This window comes from Cebus imitator, unplaced genomic scaffold (genome assembly GCF_001604975.1).
Source record: "Cebus imitator isolate Cc_AM_T3 unplaced genomic scaffold, Cebus_imitator-1.0 Scaffold30, whole genome shotgun sequence".
In the NCBI taxonomy this organism is placed as follows: domain Eukaryota; kingdom Metazoa; phylum Chordata; class Mammalia; order Primates; family Cebidae; genus Cebus; species Cebus imitator.
Window position 1 is genome coordinate 5026233 of NW_016107345.1, and position 27986 is coordinate 5054218.

The window sequence follows — 27986 nt, forward strand, 5'->3', positions numbered from 1 at the left end:
TTTTTAATGGAGTTTCTCTCTTGTTGCCCAGCCTGGAGCACAATGGCACAATCTTGGCTCACGGCAACCTCTGCCCCCAGGTTCAAGCAATTCTCCTGCCTCAGCCTGCCAAGTAGCTGGGATCACAGGCATGTGCCACCATACCCAGCCAATTTTGTATTTTTAGTAGAGATAGTGTTTCACCATGTTGGTTAGGCTGGTCTTGAACCCCTGACCTCAGGTGATCTGCCTACCTTGGCCTTCAAAGTGCTAGGATTATAGGTGTAAGCCACTGTGCCTGGCCCTAATTTTTAATAATGGTTGTGTTTGATGCCTCGTTCACAAAGTTCCTGAAACATTAACCATTAGGTCTCATAAGTGGTACAAGCCAGTTCCAGCGTGAGGCTCGTTGTCTCCCTGTCTCCAGCATGGTGATTGCCACCCAGCAGAAGTTTTACATATGTTTGGTGGATTAATCCATTCATTAATTAATGAGTGACTGTTAGACCCTAAAAGTTTTTCAAATGCAAATGCAATAATAGATATGTTTGTTTAACATCAAATAAGGAGGTAATTCCCACATTTAAAACAAAAAGACAAAAAGGCATAGAAGGCAAAAATTCTGTTTTATTGGCCTCAATAAATAATCAATGAACTAGTAAACATCTACTTATGTACTCAGGCTACTATGTAGCATCCATACAACTCAGGAGTTGGATTTTAAACTCAGCAAGATATAATAACTAACTGTGGGTCAACCACATCACCTTTCGGGACTTGATTTAACTAAAAGGGATGTCTGGGAAAGGTGTGTGGGAGGTGCCTTTACTGGGGTCAATGATTTTTTTATTTTTGAAGTTGAGTCAGAGCTTTCCAGGTGTTTGATTCATTATTATGCTTCCTAACTTCATATAGGCACTGATCACTGTTTAGGGACACAGGTTGAAGTCAGATGGCCTGGGTTCAAATCCCAGCTCTTCCTATTTGCCATGTGATCTTTGGGATGGCACTCCTTCTGAGTTTCAGTCTCCTCATAGGTAAATTGAAGACAACACCACTACCCACTTCATAGGGTGTGTGTGATGACTGACTGGATTCATATATGCTGAGGGCTTAGAGCATAATACATAGTAAGTAGCCTGTGTTAGCTCTTATTTTATCGTGTGTATTATGTACTATATCTTATAACAAAGAAAAAAGTAACATGATGTTGGAGAATCAAAAATTGAACTATATAACTGTAACATCTTCTAATTCTAAAAATTTTTGTATTCTACATATATTTCCTTGCCCATTCTGAACTTTTCAAATTGACCTGGCAATATCTCTACAAGACCACAGAAGGTTGGGTGAAAATGCCAAGTGCACTCCCCTGCCCCGTTGGGACCCTGCTTCACCTCAACCACTCGGTTGCCTCCTCAGTTCATTTTCTCCTCAGCTTTTCTGGCTTCTCTAATCCCACAGTGGTGCTCCACCATGAACCTTTGTCTTCACCAGGTGTAGGAATAGGTAGCCTGGAGTTGGGTTTCCCAATCCCACTGCTGGTCTTTGTAACAGACTCCAGTTCTCAAGTCTAATCCCAGAAAGAACCATGCCTCCTGAGATAAGTTGGGTTAGAACCTCCCCCCCACAAGGGGATCAAAAACAACATACTAGAAGCCTGAATATGCAAGGATCAGTAGACCAGAGATAGAATTGTAGCCCTGGGAAGACCTTAAAGTAACAGAAAATAAAGAGGAAAAGCATTAGACTAAAATCAGAATTAATGAGATTAAATGAACTAATGCTTATACAGTGTTTGGCACTTAGTAGGCATTCAGTCATTAACACCTGGGACACAAGAGAACTGAATAATAAATAGCTCACTTCTTTCAAGCCTCATTACTCATTTATTATCTCCAGGAAAAATTAAGAAGTTGTGTTACTTAATACCTAAGTCAACTCTGACTGGAAAAGTTATCATGTACGTTCCCTTAGGTTGAAGTTTGATTTTACTTAAAGCCACAAAGCCCTGACGGGAGAAACGACAGCCTTACTGAGTCAGTTTAACTGTTAAAGTTGTGATTTATAAATGTTCCCACCAGAGGGCACAATATAAAAGCCAATGGCCGCTGAGCTGCAGCGGGTGCACTCTTTACCATTCACCAGGTATAGCTGCTGCACTCAGTTGCCTTTGGAATGGAGCTTTAGCCTCCTAGGTGGTGACAGTTGCCCCCTCCTGTTTAACATCCATTTAAATATAATCCACACTTCATTCGTCACATGTTTAGGGTGTGCTTGACTCTGAAATCCGCAAATAATTTTACCAAAATGGCTTTTCACATCTGCTTATTGGAACAGACCTTTTTTTTAAAGTTCCAACTTTTCTTTCCAATAGGCAAAGGGATTGTTAACTTTGAAACCATCTTGAAATTTAAACTTAAGATAACACACTGTGGTGCCTTTAAGCATCGTTAAAATCTGTCTTCAACTCTGCATGGGTGTTAGTGGTTAAAAAGCACTGGGATAATTGTATCAATTTCTTTTGTGCCATGAATCTGGTTTATATGCAAATACTTGGGACATTGAAGAAATGTCCATGTTCTTATCTTTATTATGTTCTAAATAAAACATATCACACTCAAAATTTAAAAGTGTATTCTTTATGTCTAAAATATCACAACTTTCTGGCCTAATTTTTATCTGTTTTCTGCTTTCTCCAAATAATGTGTTTATTTAAAATATTGGCAGTTTGACAAGATGTTAATACATATAATAACAAACTATGTATTACTGCTACTCCTAGAAGGGAATAGATATAAAGGTCATTATTAACAGTACTCTCAATCTTTAGGCCAATAATAGAATTTTTCCTTCATTACTCAAACCAAAGCTTGTTGAGGGCGTTTACCCTTAGTACCGTGATGTTCTTGACAGTGATTTAATGGGCTCATACAGTGGAGTGATAGACTAGTGAGAAAATGTTAAATCTAAACAGCAAAGCAGGTGACGAAAACAAACTCTAATGCACTATAAAACCAACTCTTTCATTCCAAGAAATGTAATTTCTGATAGTCTTTCACCCTTTTTTTTTTAAAAGGGAGAGAGTGGGCAATATGCCATTCAAAACAAAATTTGTTTTTATAACTGTAGCTCCCCCTGTACAGAGAAGGATTTTTATAAATTGTCTAATTGGAGAAAATGACTAAAATTAAAATTAATAAAATGAAAAAGACTCACAAATATGATCAGATGTTAGTTTAAAAATCAGGGAGACTCTCTAAAGGCAGGTTATTTTTCTAGAACAGAATTCTTTTCAGCCATAAGTAATGTTCTAAAGCAATATTTTATGTCTCCTTTGACATGAATGTATTTCACATATAATCATGGTTGGGATATTGCTTTGATGGAGGAGAAGGTATTTCTACATATATTTATTTTTAAAAGATAGTAAATTTTGAACATTTCCCATTGTAGGAATTTTGTAAACTCAATTAGGAGAATGTTATAATATATTCTCAATATAAAAATCATCTTTTGGGGAGGCAAATAATTTACATTTGGGAGCTGAATATCTATTTGGTGAAAGATACATTAATTTGGGTCCTAGGGAAAACAAATAGGGTCGCTAAACAGCATTTTGTGGCCTCTTCTCGGACCCCATTCTCTTTCAGAAATACCAGCCTGGTGTTGGAGTATCCATCACAGAGATTAAGTATGAAACCCCGTTTTACTGGGCCCTTCCTGAAAACTAGCCATTTTTATTTAAAACTGGACAATCAGAGTTACTCGAAGTTACTAAGTTACAAACTTAGTCCACATCGAAAGCTTAAGACCGGAAGGAATGTAGGTAACCCAAATTCTAAGCATCAAACTCTCTCTTCTCCCTGACTCCAGTAAAATAAAATTTCGATCAAAGTTTATCTGAGTCGGGATGATTTTTTTAATCAAAAACTCCTTTCTATAGAAAAAATGCCATCCCTTAAAAAAATGTTTAAGTAGTTTTCTCATTAACTTTAATAGAATTAAGATTTGTTTTGAGAAACTGTTTACCTAGTGAACTACTTATCTACCTAGTGATCCACTTAATGAACCTTAAACGTTTTAAAGCCATAACCTAAAAATGGTTTTCTAACTGTTCTCTTTTTCTATACGAAATGCACCTACCACGAGGAAATCTTTTAACTGGCCTCACTCAACACTGTTTCTCAAACTCTCTGTGGTGAAGGGCCATTAATTAATTCATTAATATTATTATTTCCAAACTATTGTCACTGATACGTTTATAAAATGCAAAAAAATGAGACAATGAATCAATGACATTTTACATTATACAAGATACAAATCCAAATCTTTTATGATTACATTTAACAGCCACAGAATTATTTCCATCACTGTGAATGTTTTTGAACACTTATTCTCAGTCTGTGTGCTTATTCCTCCCAATCCGGTAGCACCAAGCTCACAGACTAGCACCGGTCTGCAGACAATTCTATCAATACGATTGTACTAATGGCCTTTTTCCCTTTATAGCAAGACTGTAACAAAACTTTGATGTATGCTCCTAACTAAATTGTTTGAAATGTATTAACACTACTCAAAATATGTTTCAACTATCTAAATAGCTATTAACTACTCACGTTTTAACTGAAGTCTCATTTATTTTGTGGAATTTTAAAACAAATATCCCACAGCAATTTTACTATGGAGAATACTGGAATCCTTTAATATCAGAGGAATGAAAGCAAAGATGGTTTTCAGAACTGTGTATCAACGTAATCTGTGTAAGTACGTCCCTTGTAATCTCCTACAACTAGAAGGCAAGGAGGAAGAAAAAAGAGGAACGTTAGAAATCATCTGGAAACTATGTAAGAAAATACCTTTAAAAGTAGCTGTATTTTCCTAATCAGATATATGGAAAAATTAGTTAAATTTAGAAGGAAAAGAGAAAAATCTTTGGGGAGATTTATGTACCTTTCTTTCCAACAGGAAAACCAATTTCCTTACAAAAAGTTAGTCATTGGAAGTAACCAAGCTAAACTGCACATCAGTGGAAGTAATAGATCAGTTGAATCTAAGAAAAGATTAGAGAACCAGTTCCTGAAAAGTATAATTTGGGCTGCAATTGAGTGAGTTAATGCTGGTTGACTTGCATGCTCTGTGTATGTAGTAGTTTTCTCTAGAGATTACCCACATTCAGTGCTCCAAACTTCTGTGAACAGAGTGCTATTTACCAATGTTAGATTCTTTCAATAACAAGAAGTTATACCTCTAGCGTCCTAAACAATTTTACTGGATTTATAATAATTTCTGGATCTTGGTTATGGGGAAGCTTTGTATCCCAGCTGGATTAATGGGCAATTGAAATAATCTATGTTTAAAATTATATATTATACTGTTATTATTGATCACATCTACCATAAGTTAAACTTTACTGTTGTTTTGAGTGATTAATAGGTCAGTCAGTTTCAAGGCAGGGGTAGGCCTCTTAACCAGGTATGAAAAGCATTTGCAGAGATCTAAGAATTAGAATAAATAGATACTCTTTTCCATTTGACAAACATTAACTAATAGTATTTGAAAAAGTAATTTAACTTCTTTAATCCTCAGTTTTTTTGTTTTTTGAGACACAGTTTCACTCTGTTGTGCAGGCTGGAGTGCGGTGGCACAATCTCAGCTTACTGAAACCTCCTCTTCCCGGGCTCAAGCAATTCTCCTTCCTCAGCCTCCAGATAGCTAGGATTACAGGCATGCACTACCATGCCAAGCTAATTTTTGTATTTTTAGTAGAGTCAGGGTTTCACCATGTTGGCCAGGCTGTCCTCAAACTCCTGACATCGGGTGATCCATCAGCTTTGGCCTCCCAAAGGGCTGGGACTACAGGCGTGAGCCACCGCACTCAACCTAATCCTCAGTTTTAAAATGCACAAAGTGCGATGATTCCTGCCCCTGCCTATCTCACATAGTTGTGAAATGCAAATATGGTGACCTATGTGAAAACACATTGTGAAGAGGCCAAAAAGCTCTGAAACTCGTATATTTTGCTCATATTTCTAACATTAGCGTAGACTTCCTACGTATGCAGTAAGGTCTTGAAGTGAAATTATTTCCTAAAGCATGTACCATCCACAAGAAACACTTACATTCTTGCAAATGAGTTTCCATCTACTCTGTACTCTTAGAGGATAATGTTTACCTTTCTCTACACCCTCGATTTCTCTGTGCTGGGATAAGGCTGTAATTGTGTTTAGCCCTGTGGTGCTCAGTGGATAACCTGTAAAATAATCAGTTTATTGATTTCTGTGGAGGCCTTAAATTTGTAACCTAGAATAGATACCTTTTTGCTGTAAATTAAAAGTAACACCTTCCCAATCACGTAAGCAATTTATCTACATAGGTTGGAAGCCATAGATTTGCCTGGGTAGAGGAGAGCCCAGTAAAGGAATGCCAAATTATACGAAACCAATAGGAAAAACTAGACACATACGTAAACTTAAAACAAACCAGATAGAAACAACCAATTAGTAACAGGAGATGACATGATGGTTAGTATTTGGAAGGAAGAAGATATTGGCACATTACAAGCAACCAAAAAGTGTAATGAAGATATGATCATAACCATGGAGAAAATTAGCTTCAGGAATAGAATTATTGAATTGTAGTCAATTGGGGATTGATGATACAAAACGATCACTCATGAAAAGTTTTTATCCCATCATTGCTTTGTTTATAGTGTAATTTGGACACTTAACAAGGAAAAACAAACTCCAAGAAGGCTAATATCCATTCTGAAAAATGGAATAAATAAGGTTAAATATGGGCAGTCAGGAAAGCATTGTCCTCATAACATATATTCTAAGGGATTGGAAAGGAAGCCACCATGTATATCATGTTAATCAAAGGGAAACTTTCCCAATAGCTGTCTAGCGTCTCCTTCTACAGTGTTAGGGATGACTGGTCAACCAAGGTGCTGCCACTAAAACAGGCCAAGTAAACAGAGTCCTAGATTCAGAGAGGAACTGAGAATCTTCTAAGGCCATAGGAAAATCTGGTATATACTATTTGCTGTTTATTTTTAGTTGTTTTAGGCCTACAGAAAAATTAAGCAAAAAGTACTCAAAATACATTCCCCATGTATGAAGTTAAGCAAAAAGTATTAAAAATATGTCCCCATATACTCCCACACCACATTTCCTCTATGATTAACATCTTGCATTAATTAGTCTGGTATATGTGTTACAATTTATAAGCCAATATTGGTACCTTATTACTAATTAAACCCCACAGTTTACATCAGGGTTCATTCTTTGCATTGTACCTTCTTGCTTAAGAATGCTGTTTCTAATGTAAATTAACAAAATATTCTGCAAGAGTCTCTTCTGGAAATAAAAACACCTATAAAATACCTTGCTAACCTCTTTAACATTCTAAAGAAAAGTTGATAAATTGTTTCAATAAAATAAATTGGGGAAATTTTTAGAAATAAATGCCTATTCTCTTGATGACAAAAATCTTTAAATGAGGAGTTAGGGGAGTAAATGAGGTCAGTGCATGTAAAGGGCACAGTAATGGCTGGCACAAAGCAAATGCTTCAGTGCAAACAACTTTTATCATTATAGCCATTATTTCTCACAGGCTGTAGAACTTATTTGAAGAGGTGATATAGTATCCATGACAAGCTGGAGAAAACATTGAGTAAGTTACTTTGCAAACCACTGCAACAGAGGTTCCAAGAAAAATCCAGTAAAATGAGAACAAATTCATGTAGATGTTGAAATCACACATTTTTAGAGAAACATATGCAACCCCAGGGCAAATAGCCAATAATTATATGAAAATAGACTGTAGGTACCTATATCATCTAGTAGCAATGACCTTCAAGATTACAAGTGTTCATCAACACTAAGGCAATGATGTCATCATTCATGTTCATGATTCTGTTGATAATGTAGCTTGCCTTTTGGAAACTTTCTTTACAGCTACATCTCATGCAGTGGGAATTAATCAGTAAGGGTGAAATAGAGCAATAAACTATCACAGAGCTGTAGTTAAGATTGACTTCTATTCTTTCTGTTGGGGCCATTTCATTTCAATGACATTAGAGTGTAATTGCGAAATCAGGTTGAACACCTCCCACACTTGAAGCGCTAAAATCCTTAGACCAGATCACTGGACATTTCTCACTGTGATGGTTCTAAGTGCCTAACTAACAATATTCTACCAATTATCTTCTACATGATTCACATACAATATTTGACCCAGATATGTGCACAGACACAGCCATATAAATCTTATGGATATGAGTTATACAACTAATTGATTTGGTTTAGTTTCAATGATGCCTGGATAATATGGATTAAATGCTGGTTAAAATTATCTTCATTCCTACAGTCTGTCTGTACTAAATCCTAAGTAAGGTATTAAATCTCTCTACTAGGTTGGGAGTGCAGGATAGCAAATTTTAGTGTGCCTAAGAGTCACCTAAGACACTTGTTAATATATGCAGATAAAGATTCAGGAGCTCTGAGGTGAGGCTCAAAACTCTGCATTCCTAACAGGCTCCTGGTGCTGCTGATGCTGTTGGTCCAAAGGTGCAATTCAAATTGCAAGAGTAAGTTTAGCTTACAAGCTCTGGAGTCAGGCACACTTTGGAAAACTTGCCTAAGCAATCTGAGCTTCAGCCTTCTCACTTACAAAAAGGGTATGATAAGAACTATCGATCTCTACTATTTATTGTGAAGATTAAATGAGATAATGAATGTAGACTGGTCAGTTTAAGGCCAAGCACACTTAAAAAATGCACCTAAAGAGCTAGCTCTTACCACTTTTGTTATGCCTACTATCTCTTTGTCAGTGAAAAGATATGTATTTTCAAATCTTTATATTAATTAATTGATTCATTTGGCAATTAAAAGTTACTCATTAAAAGCAAAGAAATGATAACTAAGAGACTAAGCCTAGTAGGGAACATAGAAAAGGATGGAAATAAATAGTACATGAGGCCCAAATTGTGATATATTTGACAATCAAAGCCAGAATGAACTTATGGCTGAAGCCAGAAAACTGATAGTTGCCCATGAGGACTTAATTGCTCTAAATCTGAGCCATAGCCATATTCTGTCAGTTCCATCATTCAAACAGCTCTCAGATCCAACTGAGTAGCATCCAGGTTCAAACTTTCATAACTTCCTGTTATTTTGATTCCTGCCTTGGCTACCTTACATCCATTTGCATCATCTGGTCAGAACGACTGTTAAAAATGTATATCCTCTGTTTAGCAACCTACAACCTGCGGAGTAGGATACAGGCTATAGGATGCTAAACAGAGGACATGTGCTTTTAAAGGTCCAAACTGCAGAACACAGGTCTCAAGTATGAGCTGACACCGCCCTCCACTCCATCTTTATCTCCTACTCCTTCGTACACCTACTCTGGCCTCCTTGAACAACAGTCAACACTGAGGCTCTACCTTGCTGCTGCCCTCCCACATGCCTTCCCTCTCCCTGGATGCCTCCTCTCATGTCTTTGTCTGGTTCCCACTTTTTGAAATAAACTTAAGATCTCAGATTAGGAGTCATTTCCCCAGAATCCTCTCCTAGCCCCCTAAGTGTCCTACCCTGGCACAGCACTTACTGACTTATCACGTGGTCAACAGGACAAGAGGTAAACTACGGAATATTCACACATTTGTGTATTATCAACCTAAAGTGGATGAACTACAGCTAAAACATAACATGGATGAATCTTAAAAATCATAAATGAGGAAAAATGAAAATGGCTTAGTAACACAGAATATAACAGTATTTTCATAAAGCTCTAAAGCACATCAAAAAACTGTAATAAAATTCAGAATACGATTTACCTCTGGGAGTGGAAAGGAAAAGAGAATAGAGAGAAGCAAACAGTTATGGTGGACAGTTTTGGTAATATTGTAGTTTATAGTTTGCTGAAAGATTCATGAATTTTCATTTTAAGTTACTCTCCAAGGCCCAGGAAAGGTGTAATAAAGGCTATATGGCATAGATCCTTAAACTTATCTCTCTTCAATTGTTTAAGAAAAGTGAATAAGATGCCAATATCAAGCTTTCATCGTCCCTAAAGCACCAGCTTTTCCAAAGCACCAGCACCAGCCAGACACACATAGGTGCAAACCAGACTTTACACAATCGCCCTTAATAAAAACAGTGCAGCCACAGAAGAGAGTCCCTCAGCAGAGATGTTGCTGCAGTTATAGCTAATATGGCCACAGCTCCACATTCCCTGCATCACTGGTGGTAAAAAGATCAACTGAGTGATCAACTTAATAAAACTTTCCCATAATTCCCCATTCCAGCTGAGTGTGGGTCAAATTTCCATGAATACCCTTTGTTTTGGTAGCATAAAAACGTAGTGAGTCATGTTCTCTGTCTCCCTTTCTTTTAGGTTTACATATTTTCCCACACAAACTTTTTATCCAAACAAAGAACATTACAAAATAGTTCTTAATTTGCCACTTACGTCAAAAGGGGAGGAATTCACGATATACTGGTTCTGGAATGGCAGGAAATCTAATGGAAGAGGCCAGTGAGTTAGCCCTTCTATGGTCAACCTGATTCTCTGCCATGTTTTACTTTTTGTAGCCATAGGTTTCATATCAGATTCTGAGTCTTCTTTTCTTTTCTTTCTTAAAAATTTTTAATTTTTTTCTTTTGAGAGAGGAGGTTTTACCATGTTGCCTAGGCTGGTCTCAAACTCCTGGGCTCAAGTGGTCCACCTTCCTCAGCCTCCCAAAGTGATGGGATTACAGGTGTGAGCCAGTGTGCCCAGTCCTGAGTCATATTTTCTAGTGCAAGCTCTTACCTTGATATCTGAAGATATTTTATAGTCCCTTCTTATGGTAGATTATTTGCAAAGATGGCTAATGTAATCAAATAACTGCTTGTATCACCCCCAAATTATTATATTGATAGCCTAACACCCAAGCTGATGGTAATAGGAGGTAGGGACTTTGGGAGGTCAGTACGTTATAAGCCCTCATGAATGAGATTAGTGTCCAGCTCCCTCACCTACTTTCCACCACGTGAAGATACACTAGAAGCTGTTAATCTGCAATTGCAAAGAGGGCTCTCATCAGAACCTTACCATACCAGCATCCTGATCTAGGGCTTCTAGACTCCAGAGCTGTGAGGAATAAATAGCTGTTGTTTACAAGCTATCAGTGTCTGGTACTTTGCTATAGCAACCTGAAATAATACAGCTACAATAATCCTTCTCCTCCCTGTATCCCTACCCTTTTGCAATGTGACATTATTGCACTTCCCAGCAAGAGGTGGAGTCTACTTCCCTATGTATTGAATCTCAGCTGCCCTTGTGATAACTTAACCAATATAAGGCAGTGAGAGCCATGTCGTCTGGCTTCTGACACTAGACCTCAAGAGGCCTTGCATTTCTGTTCCCACTATCTTGGAATGCTGACTTGTGAGCACCAAATGAAGAAACACCAGGGAATGAGAAGCTACATGGGTTAGAGATGAACAATCCCACCTGTGCCCCCCCCAGAACAATCAGCCAACAGTCAGGATCAACCACCAGACAAGTGAGTGGACCCATCTTAGGCCATCCATCCCAGTCAAGGAACTGGATGACTGTGGTCTCATGGGTGACCTCAGATGAGAACCACAGAACTGCCCAGCTGAGCCCAACCTAAATTGTTGAGCCACAGAGTTGTAAGCTAATGAAACAACTGCAGTCTTAAGCCATTAAGTTTTGGGGGTAGTTTGAGACATAGAAACAGATAACTGATATACTCCCGAATTATTTATTTATTTATTTTTACCTTTTATCTGAATGGAGTTGATGTGTGTGTAGAAGCAGAGTCACATTTACTGTAACTTGGTTGGACCAAAATCCATCAGATTTTGGTCAAATCAAGAAAAAAATTTGACTATGTTTGAGGATACTGAAGAATAAAGGTGAGCTGAGTAATTCCAAGATTTTAATATTTTATTTAAAAGGAATACCATATTTGGAATCCTTAGAATAGGTTATTTAATAATAAGACTTCTCAGATAAATTCTCCTTTAGAATAGAGTACTCTTCCATTATTCTTACACATTTTTCTTTTTTACACAACAATCTTACACATCATTTTTCAACATTTCCTAATTTGGAGTTAGTATTTGTTCCCCTTTTGATTCCCTTGGGGATTGCTTCATTTTTGTCTCCCCTGTGCTGTTATTCTTATTGCAGCATCTTCAAGGCTGCGATAGATGGCTAAGTGCTGAATGATCACACGGGCTCAGGCAGCTGTGATGGCTTCATCTCTTCTACCTCTAAACTATATCTCTGATGTTCTCCACAGTCCCCTCCATTCTACCTTTTGTTTCTTTTTCCCAATACTCCACTCTCTGCTGCCAGGAATACAGCACGCACATGCTGTGATATGCATATGAGAAATCACACTGCTAAGCAGCTCAGGCTGTACTTGACAGAGTAGAGATTATTTTTTCTTATTTGGCTGTGTCAGGGCAGCAGAATATTTATTTTTCTCTTTGACACCACTGACAGCCATTACTGTGCCCATTCAGAATCCAGAGAGTAAATTAATGCACAGAGGATGTATGGGGTCTTCCAGTCTGACTCAACACAGCTTCCCTAAGCTCTGTTGTTTTGCAGTGGCCGAAAATGGAATCACAGAGAGCAGCAGCCCAGATGTGGGCTCCAGGGGCAGTGAGGAAGACATGGTTTAGAGAGAATGGAAGGGAGAGGGGAGAAACAAGAGAGAAGGCGAAGACAGCTGGGAAAAGAGAATGAAAATATGGTGGCTCTGCAGTCGATAAGAACTGACCCAGGCAAACTGGCAATATCACTCTTGGCACTTTTCCCTCTCTGCTGCTGCCTGCCAACCCGAGTTGTTCTTATTAAAGCACACAGACAAAAACAATAGAAGAATCAGAGTTTCCCAGAAATGGAAGTAAGCAGCATAATCAGAGTTTTATAAATCTACTAAATGGCTCCTTTCACTTGTTGTCTCTTATTTCCTTTTTAATATAATTGATACATGCAAGAGAATAGACAGAAGATATACAGTTATAAATTGTAATAATATTTTGAATACCTAGAAACACACTCCAACCTATGAGCCAGAGCATTATCAATCACTTATCTTTATTTGTTTCTTTTCATTCCATTCTTTTGCCTCTCCCCTGGAAATAATCATACCATTGAATTTTGTTTTAATTCCCTTACTTACTACATACATGCACATACCACCTTCATACCTCCATACGTGCTTGCATGAAGAAAATTGATTAATCTTGGTCATCTGTGAACATTTTGAAAAGATATCATACTACATATGATATTATAGGACTTGATTTATTTTACATTGTTTTTGAAATTTATCTACGTCATCATAGATGACTTTATTTCACTGTTTTTCACTGCTGTGTTATATTATTTTATGTGAATTTATTTGCCTATTCTGTTAATAGAATCTGAACATTTCCAAGCTTTTGCTATTGTGAATAATGTTGCTACAAATATCCTTATACATGCCTCCTAGTGCTCATATGCAAGTAGGTCACCAAGAAAAATACTTAGAAATAATAGAGTTATAAGGTATACAAATATAAACAAATTTTATAAGAATATATTTATGAATGTAAATATATACATACTCATATAAATTGGATTAAATTTATATGAAACAGTAAAGAAATACAGTAATAACAGACAAGGCTCCTGAAGAAGATCCTCTGTGTCTTATCCTACAAGATATAGACTTATTACAAAGTTAAAATAATTGAAAGTGTCGTATTGGTGCAGGAATAGATTATAAACCAATAAAACAAAATTAAAAGTCTAGAAACAGATACCACAATATATTACAGAAGAGGTGTTGTAGATCCTGGGAAAAGGCAGGGCTAGACAATAAGTGGTATTAGTGTAATTAGTTATCCATTGGAGGAAAAATAATTAATTGGATGTTAACTTTGCATCATATACAAAAATCAGTTCCAGGAAATGAATTCACTGTGAAGGGCACGACTTTAAAACACTTTAGAAGAGATTATCTTTCTGACTTTGGGGTGGTGAGAACATATTAAAAGAAATACAAAAATTCCAACCTCACAGGAAAACATTGATAAATTTGACTACATTAAAATCAAGAACTTCTGTTCACTAAAAGACATCATATATGGGGTGGATGCGGTGGCTCATCCCTGTAATCCCAGCACTTTGAAAGGCCGAGGTGGGTGGATCAACTGAAGTCAGGTGTTCGAGACTAGCCTGGCCAACATGGCGAAACCCTGTCTCTACTAAAAACATTAAAATTATCTGGGTGTGGTGGCGCGTGCCTGTAGTGCCAGCTACTCAGAAGGCTGAGGCAGTAGATTCGCTTGAGCCCTGGAGGCAGAGGTTGCAGTGAGCCCATATTATGCCATTGCACTCCAGCCTGGGTAATAGAACAAGACTTCATCTCCAAACAAATAAACAAAAATTAGCTGGGTGTGGTGATGCATGCCTGTAAATCCCAGCTACTTGGGAAGCTGAAGCAGGAGAATCACTTGAACCTGGGTGGTGGAGTTTGCAGTGAGCCAATATTATGCCATTGCACTTTAGCTTAGGGGATATAGTGAGACTCCATCTCAAANAAAAAAAAAAAAAAAAAAAAGACATCATGTATGAAGTAAAAGTACAAGAGACAAACTAAGAAAAAATTTGCAAAATAAATAAGTGAGTATAGATTGATATGAAGAACATATAAAGAACTCTGGCAAATTAATGAAAGTATGACAGAACAACTCAATAGAAAAATGGACAAAAAGCTTGAAAAGGTATCATAGGAAAATGTAAACAACTTTATTAACAATGGAAATACAAATGAGGACAACAATACAACTTTATTTCATACTTACTAGATCGGCAAAAATTAAGAGGGAAAATTGATACCAGTACTTTGGAAAAAAATTTGGCATACAGTATTTTGAAAAAATAAATCCATTTGTAGACCCTAAAACTAAGCACATCCACTATTAGGTAAGTGTACAGGATGGCCACCAAGTGGCCACCAAGTGGCAACACAGATAGATACATAATAAGTAGTTTACTGTTATTACCTCACAGCACATAGTAAAATCATAGCATGCATGTCTCCATACTTTATGGCCACACTGAGTGCAACCTAGAGAAGCCTTTAGTTCTAGCCAAACAAGGAAATATGTAATATTCTCACTGTCCTGACTCTTCGCCCAGGCTCCCGAAAAACATGCTGTTTCTGTGCTTTTGTGGATTGCAGCTTCCTAGAGAATCTGATGAACTGGTAGAATCTATGCAGACTCTCTCCCATGAAAAATTCTCTGCTTCCTTGAAGTCCTTCTATGAAACATCTCAGGGTATCTCTTCCCTGGGTTAGCATCCCTGTTCTAAATCATTCTGTTTCCAAGGTTAGAACTTAAGTAAGGCACTGAGGTACAGACTGGCCTTCATCTATGAATAACACATCCGCAGGTTTGGGTTCTAGACAAGCAAACATGTCCCGTCATCCAGTTTTCGAAGTCAGCATTTTGGGACCACTGAGACTCACCATATCTATCCTAGTTAAGAACAGAGCAACTCCAGAGCAATTCCACAACCTGTTCCAAGGGCACTTAGATCTTAAGTTCCCCAGTTGAGCAGGCACAATGGAACAAGAGAGCAGAGGGAGAGCATCCACAAGGCCCCCTCCCTCCTATGCCTCAGGGACAGATGGGCAGAGGTGTCAGGTACAGTTCTATGGTATGTATATTGAAGAAGCCCAATGAGAAGTCAATACTCTTCAGGGATCTTCATATGAATAATGTAAACAACCTCACATTTATAAATCGATGGTTTCCCGAGTTCTAGCTGATACGGTTTGGCTGCGTCCCTACCCAAAATCTCATGTTGATTAGTAATCAGAATTATAATCCCTACATGAGATCCGATGGTTTTATAAAGGGCGTTTCCCCACTTCGCTCTCATTTTGTCTCTTACCACCCTGTGAAGAGGTGCCTTCTGCCATGATTGTAAGTTTTCTGACGCCTCACCAGCCACGTGGAACTGTGAGTCAATTAAATCTTTTTTCTTTATAAATTACCCAGTCTCAGGTATGTCTTCACTGCAGCATGAGAATGGACAAATACACTAAGCAAGTAAAATGGATTCCAACCACCTTCAGTAAGAAAAGGACAAGTTTGATTTCCTGTTTGCAAGTATATTCACAGCCAATTCTGAAATATTTAGATTTTTCATAATTTCCAATCATAACGATAAATGTAAAAATCTGAAATTATTGAGGTCTTGGTTTGTCAGACAGATATTATTACTGATTGTAAAATACTGCAGGACACATGAAGTGTCATTTTAGGAGGAGGAGAAGGACAAGCACATTCTAAGAGTATGCGCTCTAGAGTCAGACTGGCTCTGAACTTACTACCACTTACTGTATGGCCTTGGACAAGTCTCAACTGCAGCGTCTTCATATGTAAAACAAAGATAATAACAGTATTTACCTCATAAGGGTAGTATAAGTTAAAATGAGATAATACATGTAAAAGCATAAGTCAGTGTCTGACGCAAGGAAAGAATTTTTTAAAATGAGCTATTCTTAAAATTAATTTTTCATTCCTGATCATTTAGACCACTGTCCATTTCTTCACATATTTTTGAAACTGTGGAATTTGTTTTAATTCCTCATTAACAGAGAAACTAGGAGAATATAATTTGTATTGCTCTTTAAAAAGAAGCATTTTGTAGATATTGATGAGTTCTTAGAACAAAACGTATGTGCTGACAGTGAGCTTCTGCTAGGCTGTCATTGTGACACATCAGCCTGGTGTATACGGTGGAGACACAGAGTCAAAGGTCAGAGACTAGTTCCCCAAGATGGAGGCCATGACTAGGGAAAGATTTCAAACACACGGAATTTTCTTTTTAGAAAGAGGTGGATGTAAGATACTACTTCTCAATTGATGAAATGGGAGAGGGTACTAGACAAGGTAGGTGAATTCTTTCACAGCAATCCATCATTGAAATAAAAAACGTTTCTTCGACGTTTTTTACCAGAAGGAATATTGTTAAACTTTCCCATGCGATATGAAAAATGGCTTACATCTAATTTCTGAAATGATATGAAATTAATAAAACTTTAAAAACCCATTCATGCAAATAAACCCAATGATCTCCATTCCTGGAAAGCATCTGAGTCCAGCTAAAATCAATAGTGCTTAGCTACAGAAGATCACAGTCCACTAGCTGAGTTTCATTCATGTTCTGCAATCTCTCTCCACGGCCTTCACATTCTCATACATTTCGGATGCTGGACTTCATGGCCTTTTGTCAGCTGGCTAGCATTTTCATTCCCACAATCTCTGGCACTGCTATATGAAGCCTACTCTCCATCCTGGAACCTTGCACAATGTTCCTTGCACCCACCAGGACTAATGCACTTAATGGCATGGAAAATCTGACTTCTTTATCCTTCTCCATTAAATGACTGCCCAGGATCCACTTCCTCTATGAAATTATTCTCAAAGAGTTTGATCTAACTTCTGTTCTGAATCCCTCCCCTTGCCCATTTTATGCAAGTTTGAGTCTATTTACCTAAACTCAGGCATCCCTTAAAAATGTGAATTCTTTTTGGATGGATTTCCCAAATAAAAATTTCCCATGTCTATGAGAACTCCTACTGGGTTAATGATGAAATGTGGTATGTTGGCAAATACTGATTGATTTATACAATTTCTTTGTTTTTAGTGCTAATATTCAACAAACAGAAGTAAAGCAGGTTTTTGGTATAAAGAATTTGACTCCGGACCCAAATGATTTAGTTACTAATTCCAGCTCTATTACTTACCACTGTGTTACTCTTTTTAAACCACAGTTGTTTCATCTGTTAAATGAGAGTAATAAATAGTATCTACTTAATAGGATGATTCTGAGGATTAATTGGATAACCCATGCAAAGTACTTTTTAAAAAGGCATGATATGTATCAAGAACTCCATAAACTGTTGTTGATCTTATCATCATTTATTTATAAGAAAAATATAGCCAGTCATTTTCTACAGTTTGATTGTATCTAATATAATGGAAGTTACCAAGTTATGAAAGTGTCAGTTTGATCTGAATTTAAGCATGTTTCCTCTTCCTCAGAAGTTCTGAAATTATATATGGAGACTGACAGCATAAAAGTAAATTATTTTTTCTTACTATGTGGATCCCCAAACAATTGGACTTGCCAATACTCTTGCCTTATTTTTGCCCACAAGACAAGTGTAAATTCACCCATTACCTCCTAGGGGTCAAATCCAGCGGTACCACAATTCCTATCCCATTTGACCTCTCCTGTCACAGGTTTTGTGGACCCTCCCTTTTCTTCTTCCTTTGACTTCCAGAACAAACGCCCTGTTGGTTTTCTTCCTGTTTTGGGGGTCCAATACGCTTTAGTGCCTTGTAAGCGTCTCTTCCCTTTCTTCAAAATAGTGGTGTTCTCTAGATCTCTGTCCTTCTCACTTCATGTACTTGCCCTGGGTGATGTCATACTCTCCCAAGATTTCACCAAGCTAATGACTCCACATTTACCTTTTCTGTCACTGCCTGAGTCCAGGCCCTTATCATTTCCAACCTGGCCCACGTAAATTATCTCTTAAATAGTACCCACTTTAAAATTTCTCCCCCACACAGCCACCAAAATGACCTTCCTAAAGTATGAATCTGACTTTTCATCTTCAAGCTAAAACATTTCAGTGATTTTCCTTACCTCACTAGATAAGCTCCTAAAACGTTTAAGCTATCTATCCCTTTTGTACTTTAATGACCCGCAATAAGAAAGTATCTACGAGTTTTTGTTGCTCAGATTATACCCAGTTCAAACTAAGAACAGCGTTCTAAGATTTTTGTTAGGATTACTCTTTTATTCAAATCGTTTTCCATTATAAGTTGTTGGACAACCAACAATTTAAAATCTTGTCTTAAAATAAATCAAAATAGGTTCTCGACTCTGGTGAATGAAAATCGTTGGATCTCTTAAATTGAAATGTTTTTGATAAAGGCAATTACATATAATACTTAAACACACACACACACACACACACACACACACAGAATATATATTGGTGCTTTTTTCAAAAAGGATATTGAAAGATCTAAGAAAGAATTAAGATTTTTCATAACAGTGAAAACATATAAATAAATGCACTTAAGTATACTTAAAACCAGTCATACCAAAGAAACGAGGTAATAATAAAAACTCACTATTCTATAATTTGGCAACATTGTCCAAGAGCTTAGAATTTGGATCCATTATAAATTTCAGTTACCCGTATTATAGAACCACTAAAATAAATCTTTGATATAAACCAAGGAACATTTGTTTTGAGCGCAAATGTCTCAGAACCCTCTCTTAATGTGTAGAAACTAGGTATAGGGATGTAAAAGAATTCAAGAGAAATTGCTAGAGGAAGAGGGGGTGAAGCCTGGCTGGGTCAGAAGTGGAAATTCTGAGTTCTGTCTTGACCTCCATGGCCCTGATCCTCAGAGATGGTAAGATTGAGCCAATTATTTCACTATTTAAGGTGTCTCATCTTCAGAATGAGAGGCTTTAGTTACATAGATCTCTTAGGCCCCTGCCAAGTTTAGAAATGTGAATATTTAACTACTGCATACTCACAGAACAGACAAGCCCTCCTAGAACATGCTTTGAGAAGGATCAAGTACCCTGTGTCTCTCAGGTCACTCATAGCCCAAAGACCAGTTAAGTGTCCAGACTTAATGGAACTCCCTAATCTACACACTTGCAAACCTCCCTTTTCAGGTGCTAAAATCTTTAATTTTCTCACTGTGTTAAACAATGCTGAATATTTTTATATAACATAGCCTGACTTGTTCTAGGCACAACTCAACAGAAATTTAGCAGTACATTCAACACAAAATCCCTCTGCTGACAGACACAAGTAAAGACACCACCTGACACCTCCTTGGCCTTCAATTGACACACACTAGAAACTCCATAAGAGAAGGAGTGGAGGCATGAACAGTTGTGTAATTTTAGCATCAGTTTCTTATGTTGGGTTATAACAGCTGTAGGCAGTTATAAAATCCAGGGTAGAATTGACTGCATCAGACAATTGAAGACATCTGCATCATCACAGTCATAGTACCTGAACTTTTTTTTTTTTTTTTCTAGTGGAGCTCTAATGTATTGGATGGGATTATCAGTGGACAGATTGCTTTCACCATTCGCGACCACATTTTGATTTATGATGAGCTGCAAGCCAGAGTATGTAAAGTTTGACTCAGTGTACAGTAGCATAATCAAGAAAATATAATGAAAAAAAGAGTCTGCATTCTACAGGGTATTAACTGAAAACTATCCCAGTATTAAGCAACTCTGTTGATATTTGGACGCATCTGTTTCAGACTGTTGTCTTGTAAACTTTCCTTTAGAAAGAAAACCCTTGGCATACAGTTACTTTTGCACCCCTGCCAAATATAGGCAAGGTCCCTCAGAACATATGAAAAAGAACGCAGTGAGTATATCTGCATTATTCAAACTAAAAGAAGCATGCAATGTGCTTCATACAACTCAAGGCAAGTAATCCACATTCCCTAAGTCAGAAGTCTGGAACTCACAGAGAAAAATCCAGCAATCCTCTAGTTTGCTTTCATTTGAAGCCTTGTATTTGTCAGAAGCCTCGTATTAAGTCAGAAAAATGTACAAAGATGTGACATACTTAAAAAAAAATAGACAATTTTCCCAGCCAGCAAGAATCCCTCAAGTATGAGATCCCTCACACAGATCACAGACCCCATGGTCACCTGCAACTTGAGCTCCAAATGTCACTTACCCTATGACAATGCAGGAGATGGCAGTTCCCAAGAAGGCATATGTTAAAATAGATCCTAAGTTTTGAAAAAAGTGTCTCTGGAAAGAAAAGAAAGATATTTAATAGAGTACATCAAAATTTTTTCCTAGTGCAACAGAAAATAAAAATAAATGCATGCATTTCACAGGCCCCTCGCTGCTTGGCAAATTTTGGTTTTGGAGCCTCATTCCTGGCCTTACTGTGCTAATAGAGACTTAACTGATTATCATTGCAAAGGAGGGGGAGGGGGGAGGCAAGAAGCAGTGGGGGAAAACCCACTGGAAGATGAGTAGGTAGGGATGAGAGAGGCAACTCCCAGAACTGGTTGGACCTGAGAGGGAACGAGGGACTAGGGCAATGTCTATGCCGGACTCACTGCAATAATGAAGACACAGTTTTCATGAAGTTTTGTTGTAAATGCAGCTCTTTTAGCATTTAAAAAAATACTATTCTAAGAGATTTAAGTTGCCTTTTGATTTTACTGGATCTCTGACTTCTCTTTTATGTCTTCTGAATGTGTTGAAACTAAACTTTAAAAATTGACAACAGCCTGGGTGGGGTTGCTCACGCCTGTAATTCTAGCAATTTGGGAGGCTGAATGAAGGAGGATCATTTGAGTACAGGAGGTTGAGGCTGCCGTGAGCCATAATTGTGCCATTGTACTGAAGCCTGGGCAACAGAGGGAGACCCTATCTCAAAAACAAAACAAAACAAATCCCCCAAACCTATAACAATTCACTTTATTTTAATGAGTCAGCCACAAAATGATGCTTAGTATTGGGACTGGGAATGAGGAAGGGTGACCTGAACAAATCCAACCTTCTAAACTTTTTCAATTGCTTGCTTAGGGAAAACTCAAAGTTCCAGTTTTTTCAATGGGATCTGAGTAGCCAGACCTGACAGCAAGAGGGAGCCTGGAGTACACACAGGAAAATCAGGTCTGTAGTGAACAAGCTGCCAGGCTGCTGAAGATGACTGGTCAAAGGGAGAGAAGCCCCAGGAATCTCCTGGAGGGGGAGCTGAGCAGCAGAAGAGCAGCTATATCACCTCTGTATCTCAAAAACCATTCTGGAGCCTCATTCTGCGGCTCAGGGGATGCCAGCACTTAACCAATTATGTGAATTACTAATGTACAAAATGTGCATAGCAGGCTGTGCTTAAGTATTGTTAGACAAGTGCATAGAAACTGCAAAACTGGACTTTCCTCTCTATAAGCATCAACAGCATTCTTCAATTTTCACTTTAAAGGATAAAGAATGTTAATTAATAAGCAAAGTCTTTGGTTACAATCATCCAGAATAGTGCTCTCCGATAGAAACATAATGCAAGTCATATATTTAAAAAAATTTTAATTTTCTAGTAGCTATATTAAAACGCTTTTAAAAGGTGAAATATGTTTTGATAATGTTTTGCTTAATCCAATCTATCCGAAATACTAACATTTCTACATGAAATCAATATAAAACATTATAGAGATATTTTAGATTCTTCTCATAAATCCAAAGTCTTTAAAATCCAGTGTATATTTTACACTTAATGAATATCTCGATTCAGACAAGTTGCATTTCAAGAACTCAATAGCTACCTGTGGCTAGTGGCCTGTATTGGACAGAATAGGTTTAGAAGAATTCTAGGATTCTAAGCATGTCAGGTTTGAATCTATAACACAAATGTAAGATAATGATACTCTTATCAAATACAGAAGCCTATCAAAATAACTGTTTCTCATTAGTGCTGGTCTCTACTTAATGATAAAAGAAGAAGATGATCATTATATATTTACCTTCTTTAGACTATATCCTGCATGAAATATAATTGGTGGCAATAAAACATTGAAGAAGATTTCTGGATCAAATGTCATCTGCCAGAAAGGAAAAGAAGTATAGTTATAATTATGCTCCTTGGGGTCATTAAAAAAATATGTTTCAAAAAATAGTTATGGTTGCTTTTCCTAAGCCTGTATGAGGCATATTAACTATTAACTTTGCAGAAATGAAGGTAAGAAAAATGCAAATTTGGAAATTCATAAATACAGTATAACTAAATTCTAAATGTAAAATCTACATACTTCCACATTATAGCTAACAACAACAAAAACTCAGTGAAATCTCTCTGGAGGAAAATGTCTTTTATTGCAATTAATTATCTGTTCCTCATATTTTAACATATTTTTATTTTATATATATATATATATATATATATATATATATTTTTTTTTTTTACTTCTGATGAGGATTTATCATCTGAAGTTTTTTGGAAATTGGGTTTTCACTTTATTTTGTTCCACTCCAAAATTTAAAACACTTTCCAGACTACATGGAAAAACACACTTGAAATTGAAAATTGATTTTTCTAGTCCTTGTTTACTGGGTTTTACTTAAATGTTAAAATAAACTTGGCCATAAAGCAAGTATGACTTGGTATGCAGTACAGTGAAATGAAGTGGAAATTCTTGAATCCAATATCTATCCAGTCTTTGGTGGGTAATCTGAAAATAAAAACTCACTTGATCTCTAAAATTTTCTTGGACTTATTTTCTTATTTCTCTACTTCTCTTTATCCTGTATTCTTTTCCCTCCCTAGTCTCCTCCGCCTTGCCCCCTCCCCCACCACGCACAGGCATTCATTATTTTATCACTAAGGGTTTCTCATGATTGGGCTACTCATCAAAATCAAATGTATGGGTTTCACAACACTAACTTACAATTTTCTTCCCCTTTTAAGCCTGAATTCTTACTCATCTCTCAAGCTGCCTCTCAAAAGTTACTTCCCTGTGATATTTGCCTGATTCGCAGTTCCCAACCCGCCACTGTCTGTTCCATGCTTTTTTCAGCACTTTGGCCCCTCTTTTGTGGCATCTGTGTTTCATCACGTACTTCGAAATTATTGGTTTGTGTTTGACTGTTTCTCCCATTACACTGGGATCATATTGAGGGTCACAGTGATGTCTTCCCTTCTGCCAGTGCCTAACACATTGCTCAATGTACATTTATTTGCTCAATTGGAAAAAAAAAAAAAATAAATGAAAAATCAAAAAAAAAAAAAAAAAAAAAAAAAAAAGCCTTACTTTTGAGAGTCAAATGTATTAAAATAGAATGAAGTATACTGACATCCCAGGTAAGGATTGTTTAAATAAAAATTTAAAAAAGCGGAAAGACAAACTTTGCATATTTTCACTCATTTCTGTAGCTAAAAATAAAAACAAGTGAACTCATGGAGGGAAAGAGGAGAAAGATGGTTACCAGAGGCTGGGAAGGGTATTATGGGGTGGGGGTGGGTGGGGGACAAGTAGGGATTGTGAATGGGTACAAAACATAGTTAAATAGAATGGATAAGATCTAGTATTTGATACCACAACAAGGTGATTATAGTCAACAATAACTTGTTCATGCCTGTAATCCCAGCACTTTGGGAAGCCGAGGCAGGTGGATCACGAGGTCAGGAGTTTGAGACCAGCCTGGCCAAAGTGGTGAAACCCCATTTCTACTAAAAATACAAAAAAGTATCTGGGCGTGGTGGTGGGCCCCTGCAATCCCAGATACTCGGGACGCTGAGGCATGAGAATCACTTGAACCCAGAGACAGAGGTTGCAGTGAGCTGAGATCGAGCCACTGCACTCCAGGCCAGGTGACAGAGCAGGTGAGATCCTATCTAAAAAAAAAAAAAAAGACAAAAAAACCTGAAAGAGTATGATTGGAATGTGTGTAGCACAAAGAAATAATAAACACTTGAAGAGATGGATACCTTCACCACTAAAAAAATTTAAAAGCCTCTCCTGGTTTCATGTTTTACTCTGGGCATGGCTGGGCATTGTCAAAGCCTCCCTTCACCCTTCCTCAACTGGTCCTTCAACTTTTCCCATCTAATTCACATTTGGAAAGGGGAAAGTAGAGGAAGTCGAAGCCACCTAACTCAGCCTGGTTCCCTCTGACAAACCTATTTAGGCACCTTTTGATACCACAGCCCCTCCTACACGCCTTCAGGCAGGTCAGCTGTGGCCCTCTCCTTGACCCTGAGCCCTCTGCTGCATTCTCAGCTCCCCCAGTGGCTTTGCTCTTATGGTATCTTTTGGCCTTCTAGATCCTCTGACGTCAGTTCATCATGATTCAAACTCATGAGAAGTGGGCTGTGATGGGCTCAGCCCATCTATTCATATCAGGCCTAGGGGGTCCCCTGGCAATTGCATGAATATAGATTGGCTGATTTTGGATAGGTGACAATTCCTTGACCCAGCAGCCATGGGCTCTGGAGTCCATACAAGTTCTTCCTTCTGGAGGAAAGGACGTTGTGGCAAAATTTCTCATTTAGTGCCCTATATGCTCACCTTTGATCATTTGGCATGATTCTCTGCATAAAGAAAGAGGGAGCATGATAGAATTTGTCCTACCTTGCCCTGCTCTTGATCAGCAATGGCCCCATACCTTCTTGTCTTGATAACTGTTTTACCCACATTACTCTAGTTGTTCCTAATAAGAGGTAAACTTTTTCAGCTAAGAGTATGTCCTTATATTTATTTGTTTCTCCACATACCAACTAGTTTATTACCTGACAGGGGCTGAATACATTTTTCAGCTTCTTAATTGAATGTAGAGGGTGCTGGGGAAGATCTCAGTGTAAAAGCATCCCTCAACTCTCTCAAAGCTTTCCTTGGCTTATCCAAAACCAAGATCATATATGAGTGCCAGCATACTACCTATGATCAAATACCTCAGAAAAAGAGAGAGGTTGGCTAGAAGGAAGGAAGACATGGTTTTTTAGCCAGTGCCTATTCTGCCCCAGGCACATCACTGGATGTTTTACGCATGGCATGGCATTTCATTCAGTCCCCACAGGAAAAGAGACAGGGAAAAATTCATCCATTTCACTAGCGTGGTCATGAGGTCATTCATTCCAGTCACTGGGAATCAAATGGTGAATAAATCAGTTTTACAGAGGAGAAAACTGATGCTTAGAGAGGTGTTGACTTGTTAAACACAGGCAGCTACTAAATGATGGAGCTGGGATTGTAGACCCGGGATTTTGTATCCAAAGACTGCCTATATTTCTTTTACACAATCATGTGCCACATAACAACATTTTAGTCACAATAAATGGCATAAGTGACAGGGATCCCATAATATTATATCACCTTGTTTTTTACCTTTTCTATGTTTAGATGTTTAGATACACAAATACTTACCATTTCATTACAACAGCCTGCAGTATTCAGCACAATACCATGTTGTATAGGTTTGCAACCTATGGGCAATAGGCTATACCATAGAGCCTAAGTGTGTTATAGGCTAGAATATAAACCCACATTTAGGTTTATGTAAGAACACTACAATTTCACACAAGGAAATCATTTAATGACACATTTCCCAGAACTTATCATCTTCATTAAATAATGCATAACTGAATGCTCGCATACTGCAACCTGAGAAACAGGGAAAGTACCCCCTGTATTTTGACATCATAAATCACTGAAGTTTTACTCTGCCTACACTTTACTCTTGTTGGGAGAATTTTTGTGATCAGAGCTGTAAACAAACTAGGTTGCTCATTCTGTGACTTTAGACAGTTTACCTCAGGGTCATTTTCTAAAAATGAGTAGATCCTATCAAATGGGAAAATTCATTTGTTTCCAAAATAGTCATAAAGAACCTCTCTGGGCCGGCTTATCTTGGTTTTGGATAAGCCAAGGAAAGGTTTGAGAGAGTTGAGGGATGCTTTTACACTGAGATCTTCCCCAGCACCCTCTCCATCAGACACAAGAGGCACAGTGGAGAACCAAAGTTCCAGCCCTCTGGAGCTTTCCTGGTGGTTGTAAAGACAGATTAAGCTACCTATCTACCTACTTCCTAACTAAACTGACCAAGAATCTTTCTGAGTTGTAGTAAGTGCTCTGAGGAAATGACCAAGGGGCTGAGACAGAGAATAACATTAAGGGATAGAGTTTAGGTGGGGTGCCCAGGGAGGGCTCTCCAAGGAAGTGAAATTTGAGCTGAGATTCAAAGGCAGAAAAGGGACCAAAACAGGAGATCCCAGGCAGAGCATAACACGCATGGATATCTGAGGTAGAAAACAGCTGTGTGTAGGCCAGGCTCAATGGCTCATGCCTGTAATCCCAGCACCTTGGGAGACCAAGGAGGGTAGATCACTTGAGGTCAGGAGTTCGAGAGCAGCCTGGCCAGCATGGTGAAATCCTGTCTCTACTAAAATACAAAAATTAGCCAGGCATGGTGGCGGGTGCCTCTAATCTCAGTTACTAGGGAGCCTGAGGCAGGAGAATTGCTTGAATCTGGGATGCAAAGTTTGCAGTGAACTGAGATCACGCCATTGTACTCCAGCCTGGGCAACAGAGCGAGACTCTGTCTCAAAATAAATAAACAAATAAATAATACACACATACATAACAAAGAAAGAAAGAAAAACAAAGCAGCTGTGTATATTCAGAAACCCGAAGGCCAGAGGGACTGGGTAGAGTAGGCAAAAGCCACAGCATGGGGAGATGGGGATGAAGAAGACCAAGGTGGAATTGGGCAGTACTGGGAGGTGATCTTAAATGGAGAAGGTGCTGGTAAAGTGCTGGGCGAGGATGAGAGAGCATCTAATTGATGCTTTAAGAAAGCCACTTGAGGGGCTGCTGCAGAATCCTGATGAAAGAAGATGGTGGCCTGGGGCTGGGGAGAGAAGGCAGTGCCCAAGTATATTGGGGAGACGGAATGAGCAGTCAACAAGTTAGGTGTTGGGAATAATAGGAAAGGGAGAAATCACTTCTAGGTTTTTTTGCTTAAGTAGTCAGAAAGCCTAAGGTCAAATGCCTACTAAATTGTAGCTGCTCATCAAATGTTGGTTCCTCTCACTATCACATATTCTACACGTCTAGAAAAGTTATATTACCTACATTAAGAATCAGACATGATTAAACTCCAGTCATTTCTTTTGTTACTCTGACTCATTCAGAAACTTGAATAAAAGTTTTTTTTTGGACTGCAACAATCAACACAGAAGCTAAAAACGACGATCTGCTCACCCTGTATTTAAAACCAATGTATTACATTAATTAATTTTCAGAAAATCAATCTAATTCTACTTTTTGTGTTTTATAATTGAATCTGGGCTGTGAATACATTTGACTTTTGGTGTACAAAGCTTTTAATTACTTTTTTTTTTTTTTTTT

The 27986-nt window shown here is 37.9% G+C and overlaps 1 protein-coding gene across 2 annotated transcripts in view; it reads right to left on the reverse strand.

Annotated features, from left to right (window-relative positions):
• The window catches only part of SLC9A9 (solute carrier family 9 member A9), a 590634-nt gene that overhangs the window by 506408 nt on the left and 56240 nt on the right, over nucleotides 1-27986 (reverse strand). For both annotated transcript variants that reach the window (XM_017523772.2, XM_037736839.1), the window contains exons 3-4: nucleotides 22608-22685; nucleotides 20807-20883 (exon numbers count right to left, since the gene is read on the reverse strand). In XM_017523772.2, the coding sequence (XP_017379261.1) occupies nucleotides 20807-20883; nucleotides 22608-22685 (155 nt within the window). The remainder of the gene's footprint in view (nucleotides 1-20806; nucleotides 20884-22607; nucleotides 22686-27986) is intronic.